The following is a 20,798-nucleotide window of genomic DNA, read 5'->3' as shown; positions in this document are numbered from 1 at the left end:
TTGGGCACCTTCAGAGAATTATGCACTTGAACCCCGAGGTCCATCTGCTCCTGTACTTCCCTCAAAGTTGTACCATTGAGCCTGTATTGTCTCTCCATGTTTCTCCTCCCAGATGCATTACCTCACATTTTGCTGCATTAAAATTCATCTGCCAGGTGTCTGCCCATTTGGCCAAGTTGCCAATGCCCTCTGAAGCCACTCAGCATCAGCCTCACAATTTACTATTCTCCCCAGCTTAGTACCAGCTGCAAATTTAGAGGTTTTGCTCTCAACACCCATCTCTAAATCGTTTCTATAAATCAGAAAAACAAGGGTCCCAACACTGACCCCTGGGGAACACCACTTTCAACTCATCTCCAGTCTGTACAATGCCCATCTGTACCTACACTCTATTTCCCATCTCTTGGCCAACTTCTAATCCACGCTGCCAAGGACCCATCAATCCCAAACATTTCTAATTTGCTAACTAGCCTGCTGTGTGGCACCATATCAAAAGCTTTCTGAAAGTCCAAATATAGAACATCCAGGGCACTACCCTCATCAAAAAACTCAATTAAATTTGTCAGACATGACTTGCCCTTGACAAAGCCATGTTGACTGTCTAGTATTAACTTATTTTTTCTCTAAGTGTATATTTATCTTATCTTGTATTATGGTCTCCATCAGTTTTCTCACTATTGATGTCAAACTGACAGGTTTTTAGTTTCCTGGGTTATCCTTTGCCACTTTCTTAAACAACGGCATCACGTTTGCAATCCCCCAGTCCTCCATGACTAATCCTGTGTTCAGAGAGGAATGTGCCAACTAAAACCTTGCACAACTTTAAATGATTCCTATGCCTGTAAATACGAATAAAAAAATGAAAGACTAATCAACCTTGTTGGGTTGTATAATGCTGTATCGGTTGAAAAAATGTGATTAGACACAAGTCAGCTTTCCTCCACAGAACTGAGCTTGATCTGTCCACTGCCAAGAACAGTCAATGTATTTATGTGCTACAGACAGTTATTTGGAAGCTGGCAGAGAGCAAAAAGATTGCAAGAAAAAAATTAAAGCACCAGACAGACGTTCACTTTTCTCTTTTAAGTCTGCTAGTTATACACAAAAAGATAAAGGTTGAGTTCAGCGACCATTCACTGAATAGTGTCCCTTTTATTTATCGATGTGCAGGGGATAGACATAACACAACTTTAATAATAAAGCACTTATTCACTGCCTACAGGGAGATCACATTAAAATTCTTGTCAAACTCTTTCACTAGAAATTAATAACACCCATCTTCTTTCTCCAAACTCCAGCATGCCATCCCTTAAACAAATGTAGCCTCTGATTCCGTATAACACCTTACGAGATCTGCTATATTGCATATTTAAAAATGTTAAAATTTGCATTACACAGTTTTGAACTCCTATAGCTATCTACCCTCATATCCTTCAACACTCTGTGAATGAAAGTGAGAGTTTTGATGGATGTAACAGATTTTTAAATTAGTTAAGAAATCAAGGGTTATGGGGATAAGGCAGGAAAGTGGAGCTAAGGACTATCAGCTCAGTCATTGAATGGCAGAACAGACTCAATGGGCTGAATGGCCTACTTCTGCTCTTACGTCTAATGGTCTTACAGTGTGGCATTTACAAAAGTAGGAATTTCATCTTTAACATGATTGTTTTTCATAAGAAGTGGGGACCTACCCAGCCTCAGATTGCGCTGAGAAGTGATGCAGTCCTTGTGCTGGTGATAATGCTCCCACAATTACATTTGGTAGGGAATTTTAGCAATAAGACTTTGTTGTTTAAGGAACATAGCTTCTCTTTAAGAACAAATTAATAACTTGCGTTTTTACAAAATATAGTGATCATGTTCTTACATAATCTGAATGACACCTTCTGATAATTGGATAAAATGTAATCTTTATATCACAGCAGTAAATCAACGCAAAGGAAATAGGCAACAGTAGAAATGAGCAAAGGTGGGGCACAGACTCCCAATGCAAAATTACTTCCAACATGTGAAAACAATGAGCTGCCAGTAAACGTTAACAATAAAATTGAGCAACCAGTGTAATTATCACAAGTGTTTTTTGAAAATCCTTTCAGCTAGAATCTTGAATATTAGATTTGGAACATAAATAGATTTTCACGCAATGGTGTCTGCAACTACTCTGTAAACATTCGAAAATCTACAGCAACTGGAAAACACCACTCAAAGTTAGAGGGGATTTTTGAATAATAATTCCTAATTTAAATATAATTAGCGCCGCATATAATTAGTAAGAGAAGATATTATTGCAGAGATATTTAGAATCCCTACAGTGCAGAAGGAGGCCATTCAGCCCATCATGTCTGCACCGACCACAATCCCACCCATGGCCCTATTCCCACAACCCTATGGTATTTACCCTGCTAATCCCCTAACACTAGGGTCAATTTAGCATGGCCAATTTTAGCATGGCCAATCAACCTAACCCGCACATCTTTGGACTGTGGGAGGAAACTGGAGTACCCAGAGGAAACCCACGCAGACACGGGGAGAATGTGCAAACTCCACACAGACAATGGCCTGAGGCTGGAATTGAACACGGGTTCCTGGGGCTATGAGGCAGCAGTGCTAACCGCTGTGCCACCATGCCGCCCCGTTTAGTAAGGAAGGACAGATGTAAATGAGTGTATTTTTTTAAGCTTTCTATATTTTGTGGGCCTCAGTATAAAAATTACATCCTAAATAGATGGCATTAATAAATGTTAGCAACAAAAATATATTAGTTGATTTCCCATGTTACTACACACAGGCAATTAAGGGTGGTCTTCAGGTTAGAGGGCAGGGGACTACTGAACCATGGCCTTCATTTGCAGCTTAGCCATCATTTTAAAATCATGTATTCTATACTTCTTGTTATGTTATACATTGGTTTAATATTTAATTTAGAGTTACAGCAGTTCTAGAGACATAAATATTTGGTATGTGATTACAATATCAAATGTGGACAGAGGAATTTATAATGGAAAAAATGGTAAGGAATTCCCACCGGCTTTTCCAGGTCTTCTTTCACACTCTCTGGAGAAACAATATAAAAACAGACCTTTGTGGCCATTTATGTGGTTTTCACCACTCTCGCACTGAAGAATCCCTGTGGATAATCCAGGAAAATTTATTTTACAGCAACTAACCCAAACAGCCCCTCTGTGGAAATTGCTCACAAATTTCCTTCTAAATCCTTGGAGTGTGCATCTATCTCCCACCTCCACACTCCAGCAAAAACATTTCCTCCCCCCCGTAAGACAATGGTATGGTGGATCTGCTGGTAATTCTTATATATATTTATTCCCTTTTCAATTTCTTGCTGCCTCTTCTCAGTCTGATGACAAAATAATGGACCAGTTTCCATCAGTGCTGGCTTTCATTTCTGATGGAGTAGCATTAGGTTATTCATCTGTGGAAGGCATTAAAGCCAAGACTAATCATCACTTGAGATTCCCACACACGCAGACACACACAAGCACAGACACACACACATGCACGCACAGTTCCCAGTAGGGACTCACTGGATGGTAGTCAGAAGTGTAAACTCTGGCAGGTTTTCCCGTCCATACCTCTGTAGTTTCAAGGGACATTGTAGCATCCCTTAGAATCATAGAACCTACAGTGCAGAAGGAGGCCATTCGGCCCATTGAGTCTGCACCGATCACAATCCCACCCAGGCCCTATTCTTGTAACCCCATATATTTACCCTACTAGTCCCCCTGACACTAAGGGTAAATTTGGCATCAATCTAACCCACACATCTTTGGACTGTGTAAGGAAACCGGAGCACCAGGAGGAAACCCATGTAGACATGTGCACGGCATCTCCACATCAAAACTCTACACAGACAGTGACCCGAGGCTGGAATTGAACCCAGGTCCCTGGCGCTGTGAGGCTGCAATGCTAACCACTGTGCCACCGTGCCATCCCTTTGTGACTGTGATCAATTAACTCCAGTTAGATCACAGACTGAACTTGGAACCTTCCTTCTTGATGCAATCATAATCACATAAGATGTTGCATTTACTCACCGAGTTCCTGGCACAGCCTTTTTAATTTTATTTCACATTTGAGAGTACTGTTCTTAAGAATTTTCCAATATTCTCTGGCATTAACCTCCAGTATGTATGAAAATGGCAGCAAATCACTTTAAGATTTTCCCTCACTGTGGGTCAAAGTTCTGCCCATCACTTCACAATTACCTACAACAGTCTTGCTTCAAGTAAGAAACATACAGCGGTATTCGGTTGAATTCCGGGAAAGTCACCTGCTCAATACCTGAAGCACACGCATTTACTACACAGAATTGCTTGGATATATGGCACAGAATCAGGTCATTCAGCCCAACTGGTCCTTGCTAGTATTTATATTCCACGCAGGTCTTCTCCCACCCATCTTCATCTAACCACATCAGCATCCTTTCTTCCTGGTATGATTATGTTGTTTCTCCTTAAATACACCTATGATCTCCACTCCACCTTATCCACTCTATGCCATAGCGAGTTCCCTATCCTATCCATTCTCTAGGTAAAGAAGTTTCTCCTGAACTTTTTTATTGAATTTATTCGTGGCTATCTTATATTCATGGCCAGAGAACTGGAATCATCTCCTCCACATCAACTCCAGCAAACTCTTCCATAATCTTACAGACATCTATCATGTCACTCCTCAGCTTTTTCTTTTCGAGAGAAAAGAGTCTCAGTCGGTGAAATCTTACAATTAACGTGACCAGAAAAAACAACAGAGAGAATAACGGGTGCTGGTAACAGTGGAGGTTGATAACTTCAGAAGAGCATTGCAGAAAATAAAGTGGGAATAGCTTCAATCAGAAGACGGGTGCAGTCGTAAGCCTTCCTGTTTTTTTTTAATTAATAAAAGAGAAAGATAAATGAGAGGCCCAGAGGATTGGATGTTATAAGATTTATAGACTCTCCACGTAAAGTTATGCATTTTAGAATGAAGACTGTTTCATTTGAACCGAGACAATTTCCCAAGTTTGACAGCTACAGAAACCCAAACTACTCTGTTCTGACAGCATCAAAGCTCCAGAATTTCAAGAAAACCTTGAAACACACATCCTGTTTGAATTACAGTATCATTTTGGTGTCCCAGTGTCTCAAACCAGGCTCCAGCAAAACAAATACTCAGTAAAATCACTTGCAGATGTGGCCCATCCCAGAAGAACATTTCACTCCTTTTTATAGAATCTCTTTCAGTTTTACATCCAAGGCTGTGAACAGCGTGAATGCTATTCTACACTATCGGAGGCACATGTGTGTGAAGGTTTGAGGGCTGGGGTGAGCAGCATTCTAGCGTTCACTGGAGCTTTATTATTTGAAAGTTTGCTTGCCTGAGTCACTGGAATCGTTCCATGCTGGGGTGGAAGGCTGCAACTGAGTTTCATCTGGTAAATCCATTCCTGGAGGGAACCAAAAGGAAACGCTTATTAATGTCTGCAATATTAAGTCTGAATAAGAGCCTACCGTACTTCATGTACTTACAAAGACATTTAAACCCTCTTTTGCTGCAATAGTGAACACTAAAAGCTTTTCACTCCTGTTTTTTGTTTAGTGTATTTTTTTGCTTGAGGCAGTACACACAAGCAGAGACAATATTCTCTGCATCCATTATCAGTACAGGGTACATTACCACCATCATCTCCCAGAAATGCGTCTTAGCTATATTCAGTTAAACACAAACTCCACCATTTTTCACATTAGTCATCCATTCAACTTATAAAAGTGAGATTGTTAATTATTGCCAAATCAGAGGTAGTTTTGTACAGTTTCATCATTCAAGAGAAAGTGGGTTGAGGCAGCCTAAACCCGTTTCACAGTGGACCCTTATTTATATCCATCTGCAAGTGGAAATCTCTGTTCCATCAATTGCAGCTGAAATGGATCACCCAGAGAGTGATGAATGTGTGGAATTCACTACCACAGAAAGCAGTTGAGGCCAAAGCTTTCTGTGATTTCAGGAAAAAATTAGATATAACTCTTGGGGCTAAAGGGATCAAGGGATATGAAGGGAAGGCAGGATCAGGATATTGAATTTGATGATCAGCCATGATCAAAATGAATGGCGAGGCAGGTTTGAAGGGCCGAATGTCCTACTCCTGCTTCTATTTTTTTTGCTTCTATGGATCTCAGGTCTCAGGACAATGCTGCTAATCCCTGCATTAGCCAACCCTTTGAAATAGGGGCTGCTCGTTTATGCTGCATTGATCTTCTAAGTTTGTAGTTCTGGTTATTTGTGAGAGCTTCTTTAAGGGTAATGCAATGAACAGGTGACCTATGCTTTCATAGGCTGCCAGATCGATGTGATAGCCTTCATAATGATAAGACTGGTAGACATCAAAGATTCTGTACATATAAATATCTGGGAATCTATTTTTACCCCAAATGAAGTGAGGGGCTCAACTATTCCTTTCCTGCCTTGATCTGGTTGACTGCAATTACAGCTAACAAGAATATTCACCCTGAGCCAGCAGGGTCCTCTTAAATTTGCAGATCAGGCCGTGATAATGCTCTGCTATTTTAACTAGAAGCCTGAGCAAGGGAACAGTGGAGGCTTCCTCACCAGGAACAACAACAAGGGCCAAAGGAGACCCGAGTGAGATTAGTTTGTATTTTTTTCTCTCGTTCTCTTGTTGGGCAAAAGAGGAGGAGAGCAGTTCTGCCTGATTACACACCTATGTTGAAGGTGATATATGATGCAATCTGTCATTGTTTTTATTGGTGTTCAGGCAGCCACTTTCCACCGACGTCCTGGCAAATTTGGTCAGAACATTAGCAAGTATCATGTTAAAAGACCCAGCAGTTAAAATGAATCCACACTCTTGCTACAGTTCCAGACAACCGACCACTTACATGGCTGCATGGCCACCTGGGAGTTAACGTCATGTTTCCATTGTCACCTTAGCCATCAAAAAGGACATGCGGTGATATTTTTTACAAAAATAAGAGGGAGGGATTTGAAGAGTTAGATACTCATCTTGCTGTCGTGAATCTCTTAGCTGTTGATGACAGCAGAGATTAGGACTGGACAGCAAGACCTTTGTTGCCTGCTCATTTGGTAAATGTGCATGGATACTAAAGTTAGTGGAAAAGAAAATTAAAAGGAGTAAAGTAGTAAGTACCATTTGTAGCCTGACTAAAATCTCCATGGAATACGCAGGTCTCTGGCGATGTCACTTATGGCAAGCAACTGGTCACGTGTCCACAATGAAAGATGTGCATATAGTTTCACTTGATGCATGGAAGATAAATGGTTTCGCTTGATTAACTTTAAAAGTCAGAGTAAAATTGAAATATCCACAATCTGTGATAGCAGAGGATTTGATGTGCAATTGGTCTTTTCTCATTCTTTGCTTTATGTCCTAATTTCATGCCTGAGTAAGTCTCCATGAGCGTGTCAGATGTCAGGATGTGTAGATAAACACCAATGTGATACAGTATTGTGTTGAAATTGAATGAAGGAAGGTATCACTGTTGTGTTTACTCTTCACACCAAATCTCAACTCACTTCCAAACAGGTCAGTCCTCGTACGTATCAATTCGCCAAACCAAACGAAAAAGACAAAATTGGGTTCAGTAGAAAAGATGTTTCAATTTACTATCTAATAAAATTAATATGTAGTATGAGTGACAAATGCTACATTTTGCTTATTAATCGCCCTGGGGGTGTACAGTTTATTGAATTGCCTGCTTGGGTACACACTTAACTGTCACTCAGAGCAATGCAGTAACATAATTAGGATGCAATTTACTCTCAAATCAGATCAAACCTTACAACAGTGGCCCTGTTAAATCATCTTGATGAGATTACTATGCTATCACTGTCTACCAAAGCGCGAGAATGGTTTATAATGGCATCCTTAATTTCATTCCTCAGAAATTATGAGTATAATCTGTTTAATTGGTTGGAGAAAATGCTGACTGGAAAAAGAGGGCAAACTGTTTAGATTAAATGGATAGCACCTGTGTCCTTCCCACAGTTTAAACTAGTCTAAATAGCAACTTTCTTTTCTTCACCAGGACATCCACCTATGCCATTGGATCAATGATTCAAGACCTATTTGATTGCGACTGGTATGGACAGCCTGCAGGTAACAGGGACCTGCAGGAAGACAATACTTATTCATTACCTCAGGGCAAAAGACCAGTGATTATTCTAGCAGATCACAGAAGAAACGCCTACATTTGATACACTGTCAAGTGCTCTCGTAACATACTTCAGGCCAAAGAAAAGTGTGATGATCAAATGATATACATTGCACCAGAGATGCCACGGAAATGATGAGCCCATTAAATAATACGTGGCAGTTTTGCGGCTATTGGCATCCACATGCAAATCTAACACACTAATCAACAAACTAATTTGTGAATAACTTACTGAAAACATCTTCATGAACATCTGATCATGGAGAATGATGATTTCACTTTGGAAAAAGCCATAACCTTGGCAGTCCAAATCAAATCTGTCATGTTTGATTTAAAGAGATCACATGGAAATGCACCCTTAGGCTGGGAGGGTTGCAAACCAGCTTGCCCAATCAGCTCGATGGTTATGGGCAAAGAGACCACAGCGGCCTCATCAATACTTACTCCATCACGGTCAGATATCCCTAAAAAAATGTGCCCAAATTGTGGAGGCACCCACCAATTCACAACACCATATCCAGCTCAACGGAAAAAGAGTAATTCATGCTCAAGAAATGAACCACTTTGCAGAAGTGTACAAGTTGTTGAAGATGTTCATCAGTTCAACACATGGTGGAATCTATACCCAAGAGTGAAATGTGGCAAGTGTATATCATCACGGACTGTAAAGCACCAGGTTAGGATTGCCCAGTTGGGATTGCGAGCATTTCAGTTATTGCTCCTCACCAATGTTGGTGCAAAAGTATCCATATTAAACAACAAACTCTACCATTGCTATTTTTTTAGAACTTCCTCCCACTCCTGTGACAGTCACCTTTCAAGCTTACGATGACTTGATTATTCCAGTTATGGGAATGATCACAGTTCCAGTGCATTATAAAAATGTCATCCTAGATAGGTTCACATTCTGCATGGCTGAAGGCAGAAGCCATACGGGGGTGGGTGGGGGGGGGGGGGGGGGGGGGTGAACCTTTTTGATATGCTTGGATTCAAACTTGAGTACACCACTGGAGCTGATACCCCTACTGTGACTGATGACACAGACCACACACAATGGTATTCTTCCTTATTTACCAGAGTCAGAGAAGTTAAGGGATACTATCTGCTCCTCATATCAACACATCACTTCTGCCAGTTTAGTAAAATTTGATTTGGTTGCTATTTTCCGAAGTGTCACAGGAGTTGAAATGTCTTGAAGCAGACGGTATTGACCGAATCAACTCATCTCCATGGAATCTAGTCATTGCACAATGCAGAAACTGACAATTTAGACTATGTGTCGACCTTAAAGTGGTCAACAAAGCAATCATTCCAGACAGTTATCCACTTTTTACAATCCAAGAATTATCAGCATAATTTCATGACGCCATAGTCTTCATGAAACGCGACATGTGATAGAGCTATCTTCATATACCACTAGCGGAGCAAAGCCAATATCAGAGAGCATATGTTACTCACAAAGGTGTGTTTCAGTGCTGTAGAATGCCATATGGACTAAGTTCAGAACCTAGCACATTCCAGAAGATCATCTGCTATCAGACACAGAGGGGACACTCGACATTGTTGTTCATGGATGAGGCTAAGCAGAAGATGATCAAACTTGCTCAACACAATCTGACATTCAACAAGGGCAAATACAAATTCACGGGATCAGAGACTGCCTTTCTAGTGTACAGAGTGGCAGCAGCTGGAGTAAAGCCTACACATGACAACATCAAAGGCATTAATGTGCTTCCCACCACATCTAAAACTGAAAGAGTTGGCATCGTTCCTCGGTACTACCAACTTTTATCATAAAATTGTTCCCAAATATGCAGAGATCATGGAGCCTCTTTGAAAACGACTGCACAAAGATGCAAAATGCCAATGAACAATTGTACAGCAAATAGTGTTCAACAGGTTCAAAGTGAAGATAGCAACTCTGCCAGTCCTCACAAATTTCAACCTACATATGGAAATGTATGTCACGACAGATGCATCAGGAAATGCATTTGGAACTGTACTCAGTGCAATGAAGAAAACAAATGGCCAATCGCTTATGCATCACACATGTTGTTGGAAACTGAATGCAATATTTTGGAAAGCACAAAGCTTGCATCTACTTTTGTGAACAATGTTGCATCTAACTCCAAGGTACAAAGTTCACTCCCTGCACACATCATAAAGCACTGACTGTATTGTTAACCACATCAGGATCAGGTATCGAGCTCTACTAATCCACAGATGGTCAGAATGTCTTCATCAATACAACTTTGACGTCAAGTATCTTGCATGTTCACACAATTAAATTGCTGACATACTTAGCTGTAATATTTGGGTAAAGCCACCACAGTCCCAGATGACCATAGGCTACTCTCCCCTTTGAGAGGGAGCGCTGACTGGTGGTAATTTTAACCTGAGGATCACCACATCTCAGGCAAGGGGCAAGGTTGAGAAGACGGGGCCTTCATGAACAACCTCAGCAAGTACAAGAATTGAACCTGCACTGCTGGCATCCCTCTGCATTACGAACCAGCCGCCCAGCCAACTGAGCTAACTGGCCCCCCACTGTACTACTATCACAGACAGCATTAGCAATAGTGAAGTGACTTGCGACATTGAAGACTACAGGATTGCAGTGAGGCAGTGCTTGGCAGACTAACGGGACTGAAGGTGGACAAGTCCCCGGGCCCGGATGGAATGCATCCCAGGGTACTGAAAGAAATGTCAGAGGTAATAGCGGATGCGTTAGTGGTTATTTATCAAAATTCGTTGGATTCTGGGGTAGTGCCGGCGGATTGGAAAACAGCTAATGTTACGCCGCTGTTTAAAAAAGGAAATAGACAAAAGGCGGGTAACTACAGGCCGGTTAGCTTAACATCTGTAGTTGGGAAAATGCTGGAATCCATCATTAAAGAAGAAATAGCAGGCCATCTGGATAAGAATGGTTCGATTAAGCAGATGCAGCATGGATTCATGAGGGGAAAGTCGTGCTAGACGAACTTGTTGGGTTTTTATGAAGATGTGACTAGTGCGGTTGACGGAGGGGAACCGGTGGATGCGGTGTTTTTGGATTTCCAAAAGGCATTTGATAAGGTGCCTCACAAAAGGTTGCTGAAAAGCTTGGGTCACATGGAGTTGGGGGTAGGGTGTTAGCGTGGATTGGGGATTGGCTATCCGACAGGAAGCAGAGAGTCGGAATAAATGGGTGCTTTTCTGGTTGGTGGATGGTAACTAGTGGCGTGCCGCAGGGATCGCTACTGGGGCCTCAACTATATACTATTTATATAGACGATCTGGAGGAGGGGACTGAGTGTAGGGTAACAAAGTTTGCAGACGACACAAAGATAAGTGGAAAAGTGAATCGTGTGGAGGGCGTAGAAAGTCTGCAGAGAGATTTGGACAGGCTGAGTGAGTGGGCGAGGATCTGGCAGATGGAGTATAACGATAACAAATGCGAGGTTATTCACTTTGGAAGAAATAATAGCAAATTGGATTATTATCTAAATGGAAAGAAATTACAACATGCTGCTGTGCAGAGGGACCTGGGGGTCCTTGTGCATGAGACGCAAAAACCCAGTCTGCAGGTGCAACAGGTGATCAAGAAGGCAAATGGGATGTTGGCCTATATCGCAAGGGGGATAGAATATAAAAGCAGGGATGTCTTGCTGCATCTGTACAGGGCATTGGTGAGGCCGCAGCTGGAATACTGTGTGCAGTATTGGTCCCCTTATTTGCGGAAGGATATATTGGCCTTGGAGGGAGTGCAGAGAAGGTTCACCAGGTTGATACCAGAGATGAGGGGTGTTGATTATGAGGAGAGACTGAGCAGATTGGGTTTGTACTCGTTGGAATTTAGAAGGCTGAGGGGCGATCTTATAGAGACCTATAAGATAATGAAGGGGCTGGATAGGGTAGAGGTGGAGAGATTCTTTCCACTTAGAAAGGAAACTAGAACTAGAGGGCACAGCCTCAAAATAAAGGGGGGTCAGTTTAGGACAGATTTGAAGAGGAACTTCCTCTCTCAGAGGGTGGTGAATCTCTGGAATTCTCTGCCCACTGAAGTGGTGGTGGCTACCTTGTTGAATATGTTTAAATCACGGATAGATGGATTCCTGATCGGTAGGGGAATTAGAGGTTATAGGGATCAGGCGGGTAATTGGAACTGATCCACTTCAGATCAGCCATGATCTTATTGAATGGTGGGGCAGGCTCGAGGGGCTAGATGGCCTACTCCTGCTCCTATTTCTTATGTTCTTATGTAACTGTGGATCTTGTTATGCGAGAGTAGTTGAAGGCAGAGCCAGTGACAGGCAACATATTGAAAAAGTGAGCCAGTATCTATTTGGCTCTTGAAATAGAGGAAGAATTGGTGTAAAACCACAGAGTATACAATTAGCTTACATTGAATGATGACAACTGTATCACACATGGAACTCGAGAAATTATCCTGAAAGTGCGACAGCATCTTGCCCATGAAGGACATCTGAGTGTCCTTAAGATGGAACAACAATCACATGAAACAGTCCGATGGCTGACAATAGATCACTGCATCGAAGAGTTCATTAGAAATTGTGTACATGTACACTCAGTGAAAAGTCTGTTCAACTGAGTTCCACACTTCTACAACTGATGCCATGACCAACAGAACCGCAGCAAAAGCTCCACATTGATATTTTTGGAGAAATGCAAGCAAGCCCTAGCAGTCAATGTCTTTTGCTTGTTATTCATGGTCTTCATAGCAAATGGCTGGAAATTGCTACAACAAATTCCATAAACACCACTTCAGTTATTGACATTCTAGACAAATCGGTTATAAAATGGGGTTTGATGGAGACTGCAATGACAGACAACAGACAATAGTTTGTTTCCAGTCAGGACAAGGAATTCCTGCAATCTACGGAATTCACCACCGTCGCACGTACCTGCAATCAAATAGTGACATTAAAAGATTCAATAGATGATCAAGGACTGAAAGCTAATATGCTGGAGGGTAAAACATTTGAACAATCCATTCAGATTGTACTTCACACCTATTGATCCATCCCACACTCTAACTGGAAAGACACTGGCCAAACTTACAACTGGTCATAACTTTCACATGTCACTGACTATTCTTAAGCCATCACCGCTATCAATGAGAATGTCACAGTAAAAGCAGAGGAAGGTAAAAATCAACAAGTAAGAGTGTACTTCAACAAGAAAACTGCACAAGGAAGTTGGAGATTGAGTTCACATCAAACAGCCAATTCACAACCAAAGCAGATTAAGTGGTTGCTTAGTCCAATGCTTATCTGTTATCATAGAATCCCTACAGTGCAGAAGGCAACCACTCAGCCCATCGAGCCGACACTGACAACAATCCCACCCAGGCCCCACCACCCCAACTCCACATATTTACCCCACTATTCCCTCTAACCTACATATCCTGGGACACTAAGGGGCAATTTAGCATAGCCAATCAACCTAACCTGAATATCTTTGGACTGCTGGATGACAACACAAAGTGAAACCAGACACACTTGACAGCGAGGGGAGCTGGATAGTTTGGGGACAGTGATTATGTGGATACAGTTCCTTTTCTGATATGTAACTGCAATGTTGAGCAGCCATCCCAATCAGATGTTCACTCGGAACTACAACCTCAAACTCATAGATCGCAGCACTGTTATCCGACACCTTCATATCTGAAAGACTAGGAAAAACAGATGTTCTGAACTCTAAGAAATGATTCAATGTACAAATGTTTGTTCCTTCTTCTTCACGAGTTCGCTTCACAAAGGCAGGTTTAGACCTTTCACACCTCAATCTCCAATAATGGGTAGGGCAAGGAGGCAGATCCCAAATCTACTCCAGCCGGAACTGCGGAACCGGGATCGAACCCCGTGCTATGGTAGCAATCCAATCCAGCCGTCCAACCAAATGCCAGTCCCCCCCCCCCCCCCAATGAGACTACGTTGCTGTGGCAACATACAATTCAGCATGCATGCCGCATGCTGGAGCTATGGATAGTGATAGTAGAGGCTCCAATTTTTTTCCATCACATAGCTAACCAGGAATCGCTCCTGCCATTAGCATATGCTAGAAGGATTTACAAGTTGATACTCAACCAATGTTTGGCTATATTATGAGTGCACCAGCCTTGGCCATCAAATCCTGGATTGGAATCCCACAAAGCAAAGAGTGTGATGCCACAAGCTCTTCTTCAGTTCAGAACAATCCACTACAACTACGATAGCGCAATTGACTAAGTACCAGAAAACAAGCAAAAATCGCTCCCAATACTTTCTAAGGGTATGTTGGAAAGCAGGCGATACCTTTAAATATAGTTGAAAATGGCTGCCTCGGTTATTTGTTGTGACGGTCAAAGATGAGAGCAGGATCTGATGGTTTCAATGTGGGCAGAAACAAAAATGGCAGCTTTGATATGAGCCTACGTGAGCTTTTCAAATTGCAGTCAAGAACTGCCCCATCCTCACTCCATTTCCACATTTGCACACATTTAGCAGGGTCACTGCATAGTGTTCAGGAGGGAAACCTGGATGTTTTTTCCCCCAGCTGCAGGGATGTAAAGACTCATGTCAACTGAGATTAGTGAACTCAACACAAATCAAAAATCAAACCAGGGACCTCCAGATCTTCATGAACCACTAGCAACACTGTAATGTGCATTCACTCACCAAAACACCTTGGGCAAATTAGGATGATAAGCATTTTGATGCTTACAGATAAACTCTAAGCTACAGGTTAATCACGGTTGAAAAATATCCATAAAAACAAATTATTGCAGGTACTCGAATCTGAAACAAAAATCGAAAAAAGTGGAAAATCTCAGCAGGTCTAAAGAGAGAATAGAGCTAACATTTTGAGTCCAGACGAAGAGTCTTTGACGAAGGGTCATCCAGACTTGAAATGTTCGCTCTGTTCTCTTTCTACAGATACTGTTAGACCTGCTCTGGCTGAGCTGAACATCCCTCCTCTTCTTCCAAACTTCCCATTAATGTTGCTAATAGTGCTTGGTGCAAAAAAGAAATTTTTAAAAAATTACAAGTGGCATAAAAACCTAAGAGGCAACAGGGAAAATTTAGCTAAAAATAAAATGGTCAAGCTTAGCACAAATAAACTAGCTTTAGATTAGTGTGTTTTCCATGATTGTAACATGCAATCTGATGTGAATGGTGTGACTTTGTGTTAACCCCATGTTGCTAGCTCTAACTACTTAGTGCTGCAGTGTTTCTGGTGTCCACATATTTTGATATTCTGCAGCCATTTCCAAACAAAAAGCTAATTCAACCAAATAGGAGCAGAAGTAACCAGCCTTGACGTGAAGTTCAACTTAATCTCCCAAAGAAATTTACTCCTCGTCTCCTACAAGTAAATCAAGCAAAACTCCAGAAATCCCATGCAGAGTTACATTCTAGAACACCTTCACTGGTGACTTCCCTCGGTGTGCTACTTCCATGGTCCCAGTAGTTTAGTGACCAGAATGTTCCACATCATATCCTCAGCCATCTTTGATATGCATCCATTCTTATTATCCTAAATTCCATTGTAACCCATTTCCTTCATTTTGTTTCCGAAGGAGTAAACATAAGCAGCACAAATTGCTTTCTCCAGGATTCCATTACACGTAACCCAGGTGGAGATAAAATCATTCTTCTAATTTCAAGCCTTTCATATTTAATCTTGCAGTATCCAGTTCTACACTCAGAGGCCTACCATGTGTTGCTTACCTTCAGGGAATGAAGAGAAAGCAGGGGAGGCGGTGAAAATAAATGTGGTTCAAAGGTGCTGGCTGAGGTAACCGTAACGTGCCCATTGAGAAACGGATGAGGTGCAATGTTCGTTTACCATTCAGCCTTCCATTAATTCAATAGATGAGCAATATTGCGTGGGTTTCCTCCGGGTGCTCCGGTTTCCTCCCACAGTCCAAAGATGTGCGAGTTAGGTTGATTGGCCAGGTTAAAAATTGCCCCTTAGAGTCCTGAGATGCGTACATTAGCGGGTAAAATATGTGGGGGTAGGGCCTGGGTGGGATTGTGGTCGGTGCAGACTCGATGGGCCGAATGGCCTCCTTCTGCACTGTAGGGTTTCTATGATTTCTATGAATATTGGGGAGGGGGATGTAAAACTGGCATTCCATCTGATCACATGGGTTTCCCATAGGTTAAAATGACCCCATCTGTGTGTAAAAATCAAAACCAGATAGACATCTGTAGCAGCTTATCAGCAGCCCCATTGGGGTCAATTGATTCAGTGTTGACCACAGGTTTAACTTGGGACTCGCCTGGTCTGTGTGGCTCAACTACTCAGTGCTGTGACCATACTGAATCAACAGTGGAACTGAAATTTATTTATTTTCAAAGTGTTGAAATAAATAGTTCAGCTTTTAAATCTTCAAACAGTTTATATAAAACAGTTAGCAACATGTTGTCAGAACCACAGTGAGAACACATTCTAAGTGTGCTGACAGTTAATGACATTCCTGGAACTGAATGGAAGTAAATATATCCACCGACTATCCCCTGACAATACTGAAGTTAATGGTTAAAGTGAGCCACTCTTAAGGGGTGAAGAGTGAAATGTTAACTCAACCACTAGCCTTGTAAAACTGATTGGATTTTATATTTGTCATGGTATAAGATGAGATTATTTTTGGCGATAGATCAATCCAGGCTCTACATTATTAGCAAGTGTTAAACTGCAAAGTAGCTACTAATTGGCAGCGAAGAGTTTAATGTCTGTTCAATGTTTTGCTCGAAACAGCCAGTGGGGACCAGCTTCATTATCACTCGAGTTCAAATGTAGAAATAAATAATTTATTTCTGGACCTGCTTCAGCTTGTAAGCATTGTGCTTCAGGGGCTGCCACAGGATCTCTTTGGTAAAGGATCTATCTCACTGTGCTCCACTACATGTCTTTAGCTAAATGTTCAGATATCTGCAGAGCACAAAAAAGGGCTAGAATGTCATCCTAATGGCTCAGAATTTATCTTTCCATCTCTGAGTACTACATACCAGGGAAGTTCAGGGTTCAATCCTGAACCTGTGTCAAGTTGATTTATCTTAGCCAGGCCAAGAGAAGGAGTATTCCTACTTCTGGGTTGGCAAAGATCAAAGTGGTTGTTATACCTGTAGATGCGGAGAGGATTGGATCCACTGCACTAAATTATCATTTGCGCCTTCAGTTCTGATCACTGGATTTTATCCAGTCTCTAAGTCTGGGAACCTATGGGCAGACACGTGATATACAAGCTGAGCACTCAACACTGCTGCCTCCAGGGGCACTGGGGAAAACAACTTTCTCCGACTGCTCTCAGTCTCGTCTGGTGAACAGCATTGCCACTGAAGGCCTGCCTGTTGCTTATTGAACACAGGAGTCAACAGGCTTGTGATGGAAGTCAATGGTTGCAGAGCATTTTATTAGCACATTTTCAATATTGGACAGGAAGAAAAAGGAAGGGACCTGCAGTTATAAATGTTAAAACTTTACATCCGCGATTCATCAGAGACAATCTGATCTTGGTGCTGTGGGAAAGGAAGTGGCGGGTTATACCACGTGTAGACACCAGGTGCTTGTCCATAGGAAAGCAATGACAGAACTGAGAAGCTAGAGCCAGGAGCAGGCTGGGATAGAATGGCAGGGGCAGGGGCAGGGGCAGTGGCATGCCTATAACCTTTCCACTAAAAGGCGGCCGATGGCCTTCCCTTAGGCTAATTGGGACCCTCAATAGGCCAATTAAGAGCCACTTATGGACCTCCTCCTGCTGCTGCTGATATTTTGCCAGTGGCAGCTGGACGCATTGCCATGTGGAAAGGAGGCCTTCTTTCAGGTTGGGGAGGAGTACCCTGCCTGACTGGGTCTAGTGAGCCCCACAAACTTAATTTAACTTTGAGGCCTGGTGGCACTGTTGGGACTGAGGAGATGCTGGCCCTCCAATTGGCCAGCAGCTAGTGGGAGTGAACCTCGTCTCTCAAAGGGGCAAAAGCCCTGACTACAGGCAATTAATTGCGCATGGATCGTAAAATGTAGTCAGAGCTTGTGAACATATGACTTAAGAAGTGTAACCCATGTGGCCATGAGCACACTCCGCCATTCAATAAGATCACGGCTGATCTGATTGTGGCCTCAATGCCACTTCCCTGTTTGACCTGATACCCTTTGACTCCCTTGTTCATCAAAATCTATCTACCTCTGCTTTAAAAATATTTAATGACCTTGCCTCTACCACTCTCTGGGGAAGAGAATTCCACAGGCTTGTGATCCTCAGGGGAAAAAATAGTCTCACCTCCCTCTAAATGGGAGACCCCTTATATTTAAACTATGTCCCTTAGTTCTAGTCTCAACCACAAGAGGAAACATTTTTCAGCATCCACTCTGTCAGTTCTCCTAAAGATCTTATATGTTTCAGAAAGGTCACCTCTCATTCTGCTAAACTCCAATGGATAGGTACAGCCTGTTTAATCTTTCCTTATAAGATATTCCCCTCATCCCAGAAATCAGTCGAGTCAACCTTCGCTCAACTGCTTCTAATGTAACTGTCCTTTCTTAACTAAGGAGATCAAAAATGTGCACTATGCTCTGGATATGGTCTCACTAATGCCCCATACAACTGTAGTAAAACATAAATCTCTCGCATAAATCTCTGCTGATTCTCTTTGCTCTCAAATCTGATGAAGGGTCATCTAGACTCGAAACATTGGCTCTATCCTCTCCCCACAGATGCTGTCAGACTTGCTGAGATTTTCCAGCATTTTCTGTTCTTGTTGTAGTAAAACATTCCTACTAAGTATCCCATTCCCCTTGCAATAAACGATCTTCAATTTGACTTCCTAATCACATACTATTTGTGATGAATTTTATGTGATGTACTGGGTTTCCATGACCAGCTGAGCCAGGGTGGCCTCCGTCTTTCCTAATAGTGGAGGAGGCCACCAGCCAAGGTTACTGCAAACTGCTCTGTGCTGTGCACTAAGCAAGAATGATAAATTTTCAAGCACATAACTGGCAACTCCATTCCATTACGAGATGAACTACAAAATGCAGGGCCAGAATCTCCAAGTCAGAAATATTTTTAGAAAATGGGGGGCAAATTATAAACAAATTGTTTCTTCCAGTGACTTGCTTTCTAAGAGTACTATGTAGTGTGGTACTGAGTCATACAGGCCAGGAAGATTCCAGATTCAATCAGCATTTGTGTGTACCTACACCAGATAGACTGCAGCAGTTCAAGGAAGCGGCTCACCACCACCTTCTCAAGGGCAACAAATACTGGCACTGACAGTGCTCACATCCCATGAAAAGAACTAAAAAAAGTCCCCAATCTACCAGAATTACTTGATTACGGGAGCCACATTGGTTTGAATATTAGTTGGCATCAGCACCCCTGAATATCCAATGACACTTATTGTAAAGTATTCATGTGTGAACACCTTACAAGGGTTGGGTCTAAGGGCAATGTTCCCCTTGGCCAAATAACTTGCTGACACTAGGCTATATATTTGAGAACTACTGGCGTCCAGGAAGTTGGCTGTATTGACAGAGTAGATAGCTCATCACCGTCAGTAGCTCTTGCTATTTTTCTAAGGATTATGTACTCATTCTCACTTTTCTGATTATTTGCTCATGAGGAAAATAGGCATCTCCTGCCAAAAGGACATTAAACAAACTGTTACAGCAAACAAACTGGTTGAGGCCTAACGGTTGATTTACTTCACTGAAGCAGGCAATGGGAATATTAGAAACATTCTCGAGGGCATATTGGTGGACTAATTACATCTGGTACATCATAAAAATCACTGAGTGTGGTTCACCAGTACACAAATCATGATGTACAGGAATCTTGTAACCTTCATTCTGAATTTACCAAAGTCAAGAATTCTGCATGGATATCCAGACCACAGGGTTGATTTAAAAGACCAGTGGTGACATCAGGATTGCTACACATATGCAGATAATCTGTATAAATGGCTGCTCAAAGTTCTTACACATGCCCAGTGCCTCAAAGCACTCACTAATGTGAAATTGCTCAACGGTTACATTTACAACTTTCTGATTGTGACCAAAGACTTTTTTTTGAGAATTTTAAGCCAGCAATCTTATGAACCAACAGCTCGTGTGTATAAGGAAATAATTTATATAGCACCCGTTAAGTCCTCAGGACATCCCACTGTCAGGCTGTCAATGTATCAGCATGTGCACGCTGTGACAATTACATTGTTAAACTAATTGCCTTATTAAAGACAGGTAATGGTTATTGGCTCAACCTCCAAAACGGTATAAATGGACACAGCTGGAACAGTTGCTGTGGGGTAATTAAATGGAGTTTGTATCTCTGCCGAGTTGGATGCAGAATAAATGTGCTGAAGTTAAAGGACAAGCTGGCGTCTTATTCCTCCATCATATCCTAGCAGTTAATATTAACACCCTAGCACATTACAACCAATGAGCTACTTCTGAAGTACAGTCACTATTGAAATGTAGGAAATGTTGCAGCCAATTTGTACATAGCAAGGTCCAACAAACAGCATGTGTTTAGAGCAAATAATCTGATGCTTTGTAATGGTTGTTGAGGGATGAATATTGGTCTAGGATGAGGGCAATTCCCTGATCATCTTTGAATAGTGGTCATGTGGT

At 42.0% G+C, this 20,798-nt stretch overlaps 1 protein-coding gene across 1 annotated transcript in view; it reads right to left on the bottom strand.

Annotated features, from left to right (window-relative positions):
- ror1 (receptor tyrosine kinase-like orphan receptor 1) overlaps positions 1 to 20,798 on the bottom strand; it is a 332,421-nt gene that overhangs the window by 75,022 nt on the left and 236,601 nt on the right. The window contains exon 3 of the mRNA XM_078219199.1: positions 5,372 to 5,440. Coding sequence (XP_078075325.1) covers positions 5,372 to 5,440 — 69 coding nt within the window. The remainder of the gene's footprint in view (positions 1 to 5,371; positions 5,441 to 20,798) is intronic.

The sequence above is a fragment of the Mustelus asterias genome, chromosome 8 (genome assembly GCF_964213995.1).
Source record: "Mustelus asterias chromosome 8, sMusAst1.hap1.1, whole genome shotgun sequence".
In the NCBI taxonomy this organism is placed as follows: Eukaryota; Metazoa; Chordata; class Chondrichthyes; order Carcharhiniformes; family Triakidae; genus Mustelus; species Mustelus asterias.
The sequence above is the reverse complement of the archived record's forward strand: the minus strand, read 5'-3'. Positions and strand labels throughout refer to the sequence as shown.